At 40.6% G+C, this 14,523-nt stretch overlaps 1 protein-coding gene across 3 annotated transcripts in view; it reads right to left on the bottom strand.

Moving 5' to 3' along the window:
- Positions 1–12,989, bottom strand: part of ASXL2 (ASXL transcriptional regulator 2) — a 126,641-nt gene extending 113,652 nt beyond the window's left edge. For 2 of the 3 annotated variants that reach the window (XM_067007949.1, XM_059079158.2), the window contains exon 1: positions 12,602–12,989. In XM_067007949.1, the coding sequence (XP_066864050.1) occupies positions 12,602–12,658 (57 nt within the window). In that variant the 5' untranslated portion in view covers positions 12,659–12,989. The remainder of the gene's footprint in view (positions 1–12,601) is intronic. The other variant, XM_067007950.1, reaches the window with a different exon arrangement.
- Between the last annotated feature and the right edge of the window lie 1,534 nt (positions 12,990–14,523).

The raw sequence follows: 14,523 nt of genomic DNA, 5'->3' as shown, positions 1-14,523 counted from the left end.
CCAATGCACTGAATAGACCACAAAAAGGACACATTTTCACTATGAGAGCTGAAATGAAGAGGCAGAAGATCACCTTGTTTGACTTCAGCAGAGACCTCAGTGTCAGGTGACAAATGTTTTGCCACTCAGCAAATGTCCATGAATGGACAAAAGAACAAAAGTGCCGAGTACTGTCTGGGGTTAGGAGTATATTTTCGCAAGCAGGTGAGTTCACAAATACACTTGCCCCTCGAACAACACAGGTTTAACTGCACAGGTCCACTTATATGTGGAATTTTTTCAACAGTAAATACTACAGTACTACACGATTCAAGGGGGTTGAACCTATGGATGAGGAACCATGGATATGGAAGAACCGCTCATATGGAGGGCTGTCTACAAATTACTCAAGGATTTTTGACTGTGCAGAGGGTTGGTGCCCCTAACACCTGAGTTGTTCAAGGGTCAACTGTACTGAATCCACGAATAGTGATGATCAACTATAATCTCTTTCAGGAAATAGAGGAAGGAAGACTTCCTTTTTTATGAGATCAGCACTATCCTGATACCAAAGCCAGACAGAGACAATAGAAGAAAACTACAAATTAATATCCCTCATGAACATAACCATAAAGGTCCTCAACAAATACAATCTGGCAATGTATAAAAAGTGTAATACACCACAGCCAAGTAAGGTTTCTTTCCCCAGGAATGCAAAAAGGCCAATTCAAAATTTGAAAATCAAAAAAAAAAAAAAAAATTTGAAAATCCATGTAATCCACCATATTAAAAGTCTAAAAAGAAAAGCAATTGATTCAGAAAAAGCATCTGACAAAACTCAACATCCATTCATGACAAAAACTCTCAGCAAACTAGAAATAAAAGGGAACTTTCTCTATAAGTGTTCACAAAAAATATACAGCTAATAGGAAACATTTTCATTAAACCTTTGTCATTTGCTACCACCTCTTGTCTGCCAGGAAACAGACCTGGGAAATACACATGAAGCAAATCCGATACTAAATGAAAGATTGGAAAAGATGCCCTTCTTGCCGCCTACCCATCTGTTCTCAAGTTGTGACTTTCCTATCACAAACTTGTAATAGGTTTTCTCCTGGCAAAACTATTCTTACCTTTTATCAGAAATAAATATACCAATATTTAATGGTGTTGTCACAAATATTTAATGATATTTTCACACAAAGCATCATGGAACCCAGAGCCACTGTGGTGCACAACTCCAGGAAGCAATATTCACATAAATACAATATGTAAATATGAATGGTTCCCCATGGAGTTGTGCAACACAGATTTCTGATTAATTCTACCACCTCAACAAACCTGAAGACCAGCGGCACATAGGATAGTAGAATGGAAAGAACAGTGGCATGAGAATTCAGAGAAAAGAAAAATCAAAAGAGCTAGAATAACTGGGGAAAGAATTTACTTTTTTTTCCTCTCAAGAATCATACAATTCTGTTGTGTTGAAGAGCATTCCAGAACCTCCTGTATTTATGAAAACTTCAGAAGACTGGCAGAACTTAAGTACAGGCTTCTGTTGGAGACCTATAAGTGGGATAGATGTACAGAGAATAGGTATAAAATGAGAAAAATAAAATGTATACCCCCCACCCATCCTTCTAACTCAAGAGAGCCTCACTCTATAACCTATCCATAGCTAGATTCTTCAGCTCTCTACAATACACCCCACAAATGGCCCAAAACACAGATGTTATTGCCTGCATAAAAACTCTCTACAACTCCTAGAATAAAAATATTTGTCTGCCCAATTTGTACAACTTACAACATTTTAGTCCCAGCTTACCTTTTCTGGCCTTTTCTTTTACTACACTTCACAATACTCAAAGGTAAACAGCATGCATAAAATATATGCTGCATTTTTTCAGCCTTTCTTCTGCCTGGAATACCCTTATCCATATTCACCCTTGAATACCCAGGCCAATCCCTCCCTGAGACCAACCTTACCATGTTCCCTCCTCCACCAAATTTCAGTAATACTTTTAGTTTGCTATTATACAGCCTCAACAACACAAATTTATTTTTTGATTATATTTTATTATAAAAGGTGAAAACAATACAAAGTTATCTCACAGTTCTCTGTGTCAGGATTCTGGGCATGGGTTAACAGGGTCTTCTGCTTAGAGTCTCACTGAGCTGAAACTGAAGTGACAGCTGGGACTGTGAACTTATCTGAGGCTTGGGCTTGTATTCTTTTCCAAGCTTACCACGAAGCTTACTCGTTGGCAGGTTTTAGTCCCTTTCTGTTTTCTTGCTGACTTTTGGCCAGGAGCCTTTCAGCAACCAGAGGCTGCCTGCCATTCCTTGCCACATGCCCTTCTCCACAGCAGTTCACAAAGTATAAGTCAAGAGAGTGAGACTTGGGACAGAATCTCCTAAAGCATGAGACGGATCTTTCAGTGGGTTCCCAAACTTGTCCATAGCTAGTTTAGGTCTCTGTGTGATTCCACATTGACCTTGGGAAACAAGTGGCAAATGGGGTCCCTGAGGTTAGAAGGCTTTTCATTAGAACCGTTTCAAACATCTGCACCCATTTGCTAAGAAATAACATCTTACAATATTTAGTTTTCCCATTCAGAAACATAAAGTGATCTACATTTACTAATTTTTCAGTAATATTAACAAACAGTGCTTACAACATACTAGGCATTGTACAAAGAACTTTTCACACATTCTAGCCTAATCACCTAACACTCCAAATGGTAAATTCTATTATTATCTTTATTTTACAGTTTAGGGAAATTGAGAACGCTTAGTGTAATCCCTACAACTCCAAATGTGGCTCTTAGACCAAACCACCAGCATCACCTGTGAACTTGTTACAAATGCAGAATCTCTGGCTACACTGCAGACCTACTGAATAATAATCTACATTAATAAGCTCCCCAGATGATTCTTTTACACATTATTGTTTGAGCACTGGTTTAAATAACTTGTTCAAGCCAACACAATAAACTCAATAAATTAAAGAGCCAAGATCAGATCCAGATTGTTAAGGTTATTACCAAGTTGCTATTAAAAATAGTCCTGGGGGCTTCCCTGGTGGTGCAGTGGTTGAGAATCCGCCTGCTGATGCAGGGGACACAGGTTCGTGCCCCGGTCCAGGAAGATCTCACATGCCGCGGAGCAGCTGGGCCCGTGAGCCATGGCCACTGAGCCTGTGCGTCTGGAGCCTGTGCTCCACAATGGGAGAGACCACAACAGTGAGAGGCCCGCGTACCACAAAAAAAAAAAAAAAAAAAAAAAAAAAAAAAGTCCTGGGGGCTTCCCTGGTGGCGCAGTGGTTGAGAATCCGCCTGCCGATGCAGGGGACACGGGTTCGTGCCCCGGTTCGGGAAGATCCCACATGCTGCGGAGCGGCTAGGCCTGTGAGCCATGGCCGTTGAGCCTGTGCTCCGCAACGGGACAGGCCACAACAGTGAGAGGTCCGCGTACGCCCCCCCCCCCCACACACACACACACAGTCCAGGCCACAACAGTGAGAGGTCCGCGTACCCCCCACACACACACACACACACAGTCCTGGGACTTCCCTGGTGGTCCAGTGGTTAAGACTCCGTGCTCCCAATGCAGGGGGCACGGGTTCGAACCCTGGTCGGGGAACTAAGGTCCCTCAGGCTGCACGGCTCAGCCAAAAAAACAGTCCTATATTCCTCATTATGTCTTTCATAGGTGATTAATGATATACATGAAAAGTGTTCTTCTATTATCTTTATCTTGTAATCCATCTCTTTTTGACATCTTCTTTCTCCCTCTCTCTCTCTCTCCCCCACACACAAACAATGTAAAAGAGAAAACCTTCCCTAAAATATCAACCCATTTCATGGGTACCATCCATTTAAACTTACAAAATTTGTCAGAACCACTCAAATCATATAGGAAACTAATCACTATAAATCAATAGCAACACATTTAAATTTTTATGTTACTATTTAGAATAAGTCACTAACACCATTAAGCACTTTATTTGAAACTGAATATGGCTAAACCAGCTACTGAATAATTCAGACATCAGTGGGTTAAAGATTCAAGATGATTTGGGCCATCCCAAGCTGTGAACTCCAATGAAAGCCCATTCTAAATGTAGTATCAACTGCTAAATGTCAGCAGCCAAAGAATTTTCAAATGAAAAGTCTTTCACAACATAATTTTTTACTAAAAGATAGATCAAATTACTGAGAAGACGCTATAATTAATAAGGTTTACAACGTCCCTTGATGCCCAAGACTAAGTACATCTGTATTTACCATTAACCTATTTTAGTTTTTGTCAAGCAAGGTCAGAAGTAAGAATTATCACAGAAACTTCCCTATGTCCAAATGTAATTCGAAAGGGTCTTGGGAGGCAAATACTTTGGTGTGTCTTGAAATAACTTTCTTTCTTTCTTTTTTCACAAAAAAGATATTCAACCAGTTTTCCTGGCAAACAATATTTAATATAGTTGACTAATTTTACTCAAATTGTGCTCTCTTGAATGTGAGAACAGTGTCTTCTCTTTTATCTCCAATTTTAAAAAGTGAACTAAGATTTAGCACTCATGCACAAGAAAACAAGTTAAGTTCTGCAGGTAGAAATATTTAAAAGTCTCTGCTTTCAAGGAGCACAGACTTACTAACATATATAAACTGAATTTCCTCCTACTTGTCCACAATAAAATATGTATTCTATTTGGGAAAGATATACCTTCACGGCTAACCATTTTCTTTAAAAGCACTCAACTTATAGTCTTTGAGAAAGTTTTTCTTAATAGGACTCAAAACCTAGAAAAGCACGAAAGGTAAAGATTGGTAAATTTATTTACATTAACAGAAAAAATGTCGGGCTTCCCTGGTGGCGCAGTGGTTAAGAATCTGCCTGCCAATGCAGGGGACATGGGTTCGAGCCCTGGTCTGGGAAGATCCCACATGCCGCAGAACAACTAAGCCTGTGTGCCACAACTACTGAGCCTGTGCTCTAGAGCTCGCGAGCCACAACTACCGAGCCTGCATGCCACAGCTATTGAAGCCCACACGTCTAGAGCCCGTGCTCCGCAACAAGAGAAGTCACCACAATGAGAAGCCTGTGCACCACAACAAAGAGTAGCCCCCGATCTCCACAACTAGAGAAAGCCTGCGCGCAGCAACAGACCCAACACAGCCATAAATAAATAAATAAATTTTTTAAAAAAACATTTTAAAATGTCTGGCAGAATTTTAAAAAACTGCATAAATCAAGTCAAAAGCCAAAAATGGGAAACAGATCTGTGACACGTATGACAAAAGGGCCAGTTTCCTTAACCTACAAAGCACTCTTAGAAATCAGTATAAAAACGACCAGGAAGCAAAAAAAAAAAAGTGCAAAAGATCTGTATAGACAAGTTTACTGAAAAATATACACAGTCAATAAACGTAGGAAGTTACTCTATAATAGTAGCCACTAAACAAATGTGGCTATTTAAGCTTAAATGAATTAAAATTGAATAAAATTCAAAATTCAGTTCCTAAGTCAAACTAGCCACATTTCAAGTGCTCAGTGGCCACATGTGACTAGTGGCTAGTGCACTGGACAGCACAGATATAGAACATTTCCATCAAGTTCTACTGAACAAAATAACAAAAGAAATGCTTTGTTAATATATCAAAATGGCAAAGAGTGATAGATTTCTTGGATAACAGAGAAAGGTGGGAAAAAACAAGAACCTTCAAAATTTTGGAGGGGAATATAAACTGCCACTAACTCAAGTTCACAAATTCTTTATCTTAACTATTCCATTCACACAAATGTACATACACATACACCCAGATATATATACTGAAGTATGTTACAAAAGGGGGGAAAAAAACTATAAATGACTTTTAAATGATGGTACATCTGAAAACAATGGAATATTAAGAAATCATTAAGAAGAATGAAATGGATACATATGTAGTGGCAATGCAAATTGAAGAACTGTATACAAAATATAGACAGGTATACATGTTTATATATATTTCTACATATAAGTTTAAAAGTCCAGAAAGCTGTATTCAAACTATCAACTATAATTATAATTTGGTAACTAAACGATTTTCAATATTTGTGTATGCAGACTTTCATTTAATCCCTATTTTCAGTATAGTGACTCATCCAAGACTAACTCTCTACATACTGCTGTTCTACTTTTTTTTAAAATGAGCCTATATAACTGTAACAGTAACTCAATTTAAACACTACTGTTTTTAAGTCATGTCTAAAGAGTTCTAAAACTAAGTATATTCAATAACCTTTTAAAAAACACTAAAAACATGATAAATCAAACTATACTAAAAATACTAAATTGTACAACATTACAATACTATAAACTATGAGGATGGCCTCTATGAGATATGGAAAGAAAGAAAACAGAACTAGAGGGGCATTCAGAGGCTTTTGTAAAAAGGACAAAGATAGCAGGTTTTAACAAACCTTACTGATCAGTTCCCTGTAGTTATATCTTCCACACAGAGTGGCCTCCTTCCAGATAGCTTCTGTAGTGAAAATATAATGCCCTTTCACCGAAGCAAAATTGCACAGCCTTTTAAAAGTAGATTTTGTGGATGAGGAAACAGCAAGGACTTCTGCAAATCTGACATCATTTTCTCAGCTCCTCTCATAATTCTAGGAGATGCAGCAGCAGCACCTCTCACAGAAATATATGTTCAAAAAATATTTTTTCCCCTTCCTTTTCCTTAGTTTCTGGGCTTTCAAGACAGGATCATGAGAACAGGACAGAAGGAAAGATGAACCGAAAATAATACAAAATTCAAGAGCAAAACACAGGGGAACTTTATTTCAACATTAAGGCAAGAATGAAAATCACTCAAGCAAAGAATGTTACATCAAATCACTGAGCACAAAAAGACCTGCAGATAGCAATTTCATAAATGTATCTCTTATAATTTTATGTCAATTATACCTCAATAAAGCTGAAATTAAAAATAATGTAGGGGCTCCCCTGGTGGCGCAGTGGTTAAAAGTCTGCCTGCCAATGCAGGGGACACAGGTTCCATCCCTGGTCCGGGAACATCCCACATGCTGCTGAGCAACTAAGCCCGTGCGCCACAACTACTGAGCTTGCGCTCTTGAGCCCGCGAGCCACAACTACTGAGCCCACGTGCCACAACTACTGAAGCCCACGCACCTAGAGCCTGTGCTCCACAACAAAAGAAGCCACCCCAATAAGAAGCCCTCACACCACAATGAAGAGTAGCCTCTGCTCGCTGCAACTAGAGAAAGCCTGTGGGCAGCAATGAAGACCCAATGCAGCCAAAAATAAATAAACAAACAAACAACATTACAAAAGGATATCTTTAGTATGTTTTTCCAAGATGTACACTCTCTCCTGGAGATTCTAATACAACTATAAATATAATACAAATACAGACATACAAGGACTCTGGCCTAGTCAATATAGATCCAAGAAGATATTACCAGGCCCAGCCATACTCCTAGCAGAAGAAAATTACTCATGGTAAAGATTAAGAGTACTGATAATTTCTAAGTTAATACTTCTGTTTCTTTTAAAGTGTATTTTCAGATGTTTTTGTTTCTAATCATTACATATATTTTATCATTTTACTTTTAAGTAATTCTTTTGTTTTCAATACTTCCTCCATAAAAGTAATTAGCATATGAGAGTTACTCCTTTAATAGAAACTTTCTATTTTCCAACTTATTCCCTAAAGTTAAATGACTTTAGGTAAATAACATAAAAATCTATGTGCTTTCAAAATAGTATTAACCACTAAGTGAAGTCTACATAGAAATACAAACATAAAAACAAACCACTTTTTCTTCAGTCTACAAACCACATGCTAAAGATCTGCTGTGCTCATCTCTAACACCCATACTTCACTTATACTTTGACCACTTCATTCCCCAAAGATACGCAAAGGTACCTCTAGTGCAATCTCTAAGGTCTGCCTCTCTACCCCTTGCATCTGCAATAACAACAAACTTGTCCTAAAAGGACATTTTTCCCTTTTAATGCTGCCCTGGTTGTGGTAGGTGACAAGGGAAAAATCAAAAAGAAAATGATATCATCAAGATTATACTATTTCGAAAGCTCTGCTTTGCAAAAACAGCTAAATTCCTCAGGGATGTCACCAAATGTTTACATGATACAATGTTTTGTTTTGTTTTTTTTTAAAGAATGTGCAGAACTTTGAACATAGTTCTAAAGTCAATGTAATGGTTCTCAATATCTCTGGCTTACTACAAATTTTTCTATTTAAATTACACCAAACACTATACTATAGATCTCTCATCCAAATCACTTCATCACCACCATCACTGCCACCTTTAAAATTTAAAACATGTAATGGGAATTCCCTGGTGGCCTAGTGGTTAGGATTCCAGGATTTCACTGCCATGGCCTGGGTTCAGTCTCTGGTTGGGAAACTGAGATCCTGCAAGCCATGGGGCGTGGCCAAAAATTAAAAAATAATAATAAAATGTAAAACATGTAAGACTGTTAATTAAATACTTGAATAATGCTTTTTATAACTAGTGTATTTATATGAGACAAATATAAGATCAGTAGGGACACAAGCCAGTGTAGTGAATGTGAATGAGCATTCAAGTTCAGTAGAATCTCAACCCCATTATTTCTCTGTCTGGTGTCCTTAGTTACTGCAACCAGTCTATACTCTACATTTAATCAGCCTTTTGGCATAATTTTATAATTATATAATAATTATAAATCTTATTTTGCTTTTTCAGATGGTTCATAGCAATCTTATATCAATTTGTATAGCTCTCTCACATACACACAACACCCCAAATCATGTATGTATATATACTCATATAATATTGAATGAATAATTTTATTTATCTGTTGCTATATCATTGGTCAGGAATACAACCCCATTTTTTGTGTGTGTGTGTGTGTGGTATGCGAGCCTTGCACTGTTGTGGCCTCCCCGGTTGCAGAGCACAGGCTCCGGACGCGCAGGCTCAGTGGCCATGGCTCACGGGCCCAGCCGCTGCGCGGCATGTGGGATCTTCCCGGACCGGGGCACGAACCCGTGTCCCCTGCATCGGCAGGCGGACTCTCAATCACTGCGCCACCAGGGAAGCCCCTACAACCCCATTTTAATAATGCTCCCTAAAACAGGATAGCTCTACAATGCAGGTACCAAGAACACAATGAAATAAGAATCAGATACTGCCTATACTCAGTAAACAATTTTAATATATCCTTTTTGAAACTGTTTCTAGAACATCTGACCTTAATGCCTACGAAATAAGTTTAAGACTTACTTCGCCTGGTCCTCTTGATCTTTTTTTTTTTTTTTTGGTTTTTGTGGTACACGGACCTCTCACTGTTGTGGCCTCTCCCGTTGCGGAGCACAGGCTCCGGACGCGCAGGCTCAGTGGCCATGGCTCACGGGCCCAGCCGCTCCGCGGCACGTGGGATCTTCCCAGACCGGGGCACGAACCCGTGTCCCCTGCATCGGCAGGCGGATTCTCAACCACTGCGCCACCAGGGAAGCCCCTTGATCTTATAAATATACACAGTTTCCTAATTTAGGTCAAAGTTAAACTTTACATTTGTCAAACACTAATTTTCTGATCTCATTATTCTGCATCTGAAAATATTCAAAGATTTACTTTTGTCTATTCCTTTCACATTTACTTCTGCCTATTCCTCCTACAAACAGAAACCTTTTCAACATTGAGGTTTACTTAAATCCTTCACTTTATAGGTGGTAAAACGAACAAAAAAGAGTAGTGTTCCAGAATGGCCATCATCAAAAAATCTACAAACAATAAATGCTGGAGAGGGTGTGGAGAAAAGGGAACCCTCTTGCACTGTTGGTGGGAATGTAAACTGATACAGCCACTATGGAGAACAGTCTGGACATTCCTTAAAAAACTAAAAATAGAATTATCATATGACCCAGCAATCCCACTACTGGGCATATACCCTGAGAAAACCATAATTCAAAAAGACACATGCACCCCAATGTTCATTACAGCACTATTTACAATAGCCAGAACATGGAAGCAACCTAAGTGTCCATCGACAGATGAATGGATAAAGAAGATGTGGCACATATATACAATAGAATATTACTCAGCCACAAAAAGAAACAAAATTGAGTTATCTGTAGTGAGGTGGATGGACCTAGAGTCTGTCATACTGAGTGAAGTAAGTCAGAAAGAGAAAAACAAATACTGTATGCTAACACATATATATGGAAACTAAAAAAAAAAAAAAAGTAGTTCTGATGAACCTAGGGGCAGGACAGGAATAAAGACTCAAGACGTAGAGAATGGACTTGAGGACACGTGGAGGGGAAAGGGTAAGCTGGGATGAAGTGAGAGAGTAGCATTGACAGATATACACTACCAAATGTAAAATAGATGGCTAGTGGGAAGCAGCTGCCTAGCACACGGAGATCAGCTGGATGCTTTGTGACCTCCTAGAGGGGTGGGATAGAGAGAGTAGGAGGGAGGTGCAAGAGGGAGGGGATATGCGGATATATGTATACATATAGCTAATTCACTCTGTTATACAGCAGAAATTAATGCAACATGGTAAAGCAGTTATACTCCAATAAAGATGTTTAAAAAAAAAAGAAAAAAAAGAGTAGAGTGTTTTCTAGATTTTGGCAAAGAAAAAAAGTTTGTGTCACCATTCTCTTTCTAAAATTCATTTTTATTTAGACTGAAGTCTTATACATTTGCCAGAATCAAATAAAAATACCAAGCCACTAATATACTAATCCCTTCAGAACTCAGAGCTCTATTGATTAAACTAGTCTTAACATCTTTTAAGTACTTTCACATAACTAGTTAAGGCTTGAAATGTTTACTATAAATGAGCAAATATAATAATTATAGGAAAATCTAAACAGTAGAGGTAAATTTTTCCTGTCACAATCTCCCAATGATTATTTTATCCAAAGAGATAATTCAAAAAGTACTCATGACATTCTAGAGACTTAAATTAACATAGAGTTGGGATCTGCTTACCTATAAATAAAATTTACCATCTTTCCTTAAATAAAAGAGGTCCTGAGGTAGTACTGATCAAGTAGAACAAAGTAAAATTGTCTTTTGTGAAGGACCAATTTCCCCACCACCCAAAAAAACTATTTCTAGAGTTTATTCTTTAGAGGGAAACGACCAGCAGTCACAATTATGAAGATATATTGTTAAGTGAAAACACTCAACAAATAAAATGTGCTTCTATTTATTCACTAACTTTTTTTTCCACAGTTCCAACTAAAACACATACAAGTTGAAGACTCATCAACCCCCTAACACAAAACGTTTACAAAACAAATGCACAAGGTTTACAGAACAAATGTGTAAGATTGAATAAACAACAGGACCCAGATTGGGGGAAATAAATAAAGAAGACCGGACGGTAATATACCAAATGTTAACAGAGCTCTGAGGAGTGAAATACATAATTTATTTCCTTCTTTATACTAAAGTTCTATAATTTTCCACAAAATTTTCCCACAGTGAACATTTATTACTTTTATATTCAGAAAACTCCACTTTAAAAAATAAAACACAACACATAATAAAGGTTCATTTAGAAGGGCTCTCCATGTTGTATAAGTATTACTGACATGATTCACCATTAAAGATAATGCCTCCAGTCCTTCTCACTTCCCAACACTAAAATGCTGTTTTATATCCTGTTACTTTTCTGATGCACCCTCAAAGATGGAATAAACCTTACTTTTCCAAGCCTTTCATTTCCACATGGTGGGCGCTTTTAACTTTTTCATAAAACGTAACTTCTCATTCATCTTCAGTACTCTATTTTTTTAAACCTACCTCTAAACTTCGCTATAATAAATTTAGAAGGAAAAGAAAAAGATGGTTTTATCCACTAATTACAACTTCGTGAGGCCACCATCACTTTAGCTACGGAAAAGTCAAGGCCGGGTAAACTACAGGTCCCACCATGCATTGCTGCCTTGTTCAGAGTAGGTCTCTACGGAAACAGAAAAAAAAAAATTCTACAAGTCCCACCTGTTACTTCGTTTCTAAACACCTCCCGCACTTTCAGCTCAAACAACAAACGTAAAACAAGAGCCTCGTGACCTCCGGCCTGATCCGGGAGCCCAGACAGGCAAGGGGCCCGGGGTCAGGCGGCGTGTCCGCTATAGCGGGTCAATTCTACCCAGCTCCAGCGCTCCCCTCTTCTTTCCGGGGCTGGGTACACGCACAAGCCTTCTCCTATCTGCATCCAATGGGGGCTCTTCAGCCACACAAGGGAGAAGAACCGGTTACTGTGCAAGCCCAAGAGACTTCCCCATGCCGGGGCGGGGGCTACCACAAAGTGGGGACGAGAGCGTCGTGACCCCGAGAGGCAGCTTCAAAACACCAAGAGGACTCGTCGTAGACGCAGGGAGAAGCCACAGCACCGCGGCGACCCTCTTCCGCCGGGCGCCTCCATTCCCACGGGGACCACAAATCCGACACTAACCTCCGCCCTCGCCGCGCGGTTTTGTGCCCCCTCAGCAGGGTCGCAGGGCCACTGACCTCCCTTCTCCTGCAACCGGCGAGCGGCGAGGGAACGAAATCCTCCCGGCCTTCCCGTCCGCTCCCTCCTCCTTACCGTCTTGGCGGCCTCCGCCCAGGTCCTGCCCTTCTTCCTACGGCCCTTTTCCCTCATGTCGGGTCTTGAACTGACTGGGAGGCTCCCGTGTCCGGGCTGCGGCCGCCCTCCCTGCCTGCTCTGCCCTGCGCTGTTCTTCCCGCGGTGCCGGGAAAGACGGGAGAAAGGGGAAGTCAGGCCGGAGAAGCACCCGAGCAGAGGAAGCGGCAGGGGTGGTGCGCGGGGGGCGGTCTATGGGGTGGCCGGTCCTCCTGCGGCCGTTAGCACTGCTACCGCCGCTGCCATATTGGGTCCTTACTGTACAGGCAGCCGCTACGGTCATGTGACCGCTCCCGCGCGGCCGTCACTACTGTACGCCGCCGGCCGCGCGAACGAGCGCGCGCGCGCCCCCGCCTCCCGCGCGGGGATGCAGGGAGAGCGAGCCGGCCAGCAGCCGCGCTTGGCCACTCCCCCGCCCTCCGCCCTCCGCCTCGCCTGTAGAGCATGCGCATCGGCGAAGTCCGACGCTACGCTGCGTCGGGCGTCTTGCGCTCTTGCCTACAGCGAAAACCTGCCTGCGGAAGCGGAACTTGATCCGGCCCGGAAGGTTTATTGAGTGGATTCTGACCGCGTGTGGGGCGCCGCGGTGGCTATAGAGATGGGGAAGAGCCGGCCTCTTTCCTCTAGTGGCGACCCTCCCAACTATCAGTTTCAGTAAGCCTCCAACTTTCATATTTTATTTGTCCACGTTCATTTTTAGAAAGGTTATCTTTTGAAGATTTACAACAATTTTCGTCCACTTTTTTTACCCCATTTGATAGATGAAGCAATTTGAGATTGAGTGACGCCAAACTCAACAAGTCTAGAATATGGTGAAACCAAAAATCAAACTCCGAGCTCAGAGTCCTTTCCGTCTCTCCAAAATGCCTCTCAGTCTTAGGTGACCTTTATTTTAAGGCCACCAGTAACTACATTCACGCTTTTACATGCGAATGTCTCATCAAGGACACAAATGATGTCTTTTTTATCTTGGTGAGCTCGCTCCCTGGCACAGTGCCTGTACCTATCAGGCGCCCAGTAAATATTTGCTGAATGATTCAGCTGTATCTGTGGTCAGAAACAATTATTTGTAGTGTCCGTAACAGCCTCCTGAAAGATCCAGAATGTGGCATCTTTCGTCGCATTTCCATGACTTTATACTTAGCAAAGTACAGAATGTGTAGTAACGCCTACTAATCTCCCAAATCCACCTGCTTCCAGAAGCTGCTTACGATCTACTAACTTACTATTTTCTAAAATAGGACTGAGAGTTGAGCTGTTTATTGGGAGAAAAGACAGTTGAGAACAATACTTAACTTGGAGTCCATGGATAGGTTTCAGAAGTTTATGGACCCCCTAAAATTATGGGCAATATTTTGTGTTTTAGTTGTGCATTTTCTGAGAAGAGGATTCATAACTTTTCCTCAAGTTTTAAAAGGGGTCTATTACACACACACACACAAAGTCTTAATAGGGAGTTTGCGAGGCATCTAGATACTTCCTTATTTTTCTCCTTCAGTCATTAATCAGACAGCCCCATATCAGCAATTCATAATAGATATATTTTCACAAATTCCTTTAGTAACTCATAGCACTATCCATAACATGCAAGGTATGTACCATCTCACTCTAAAGCCTAGGTCAATAGTCAGTTCAAGAAGCACCTCTCCATTCCCAGCTGTTGACTGGGACTTGCCATCTAGCCCTGTTGCCTGGGCACTTTACCTCAGCTTGTTTTCAGATCCTGCTAGGACAGATATTCCCACCATCCTTACTTTGCTTTTCTGGAGCTCCATTCCCAGATTTTAATTTCAAGGGTAGGGACTGTGGTATTGCAGTTCCTACTTTTTAATCTTCCACAGATCTGAATGGTTATTATTATCATCATTATTATTATTAAATTA

The sequence above is a fragment of the Kogia breviceps genome, chromosome 11 (genome assembly GCF_026419965.1).
Source record: "Kogia breviceps isolate mKogBre1 chromosome 11, mKogBre1 haplotype 1, whole genome shotgun sequence".
Classification (NCBI taxonomy): domain Eukaryota; kingdom Metazoa; phylum Chordata; class Mammalia; order Artiodactyla; family Physeteridae; genus Kogia; species Kogia breviceps.
The sequence above is the reverse complement of the archived record's forward strand: the minus strand, read 5'-3'. Positions and strand labels throughout refer to the sequence as shown.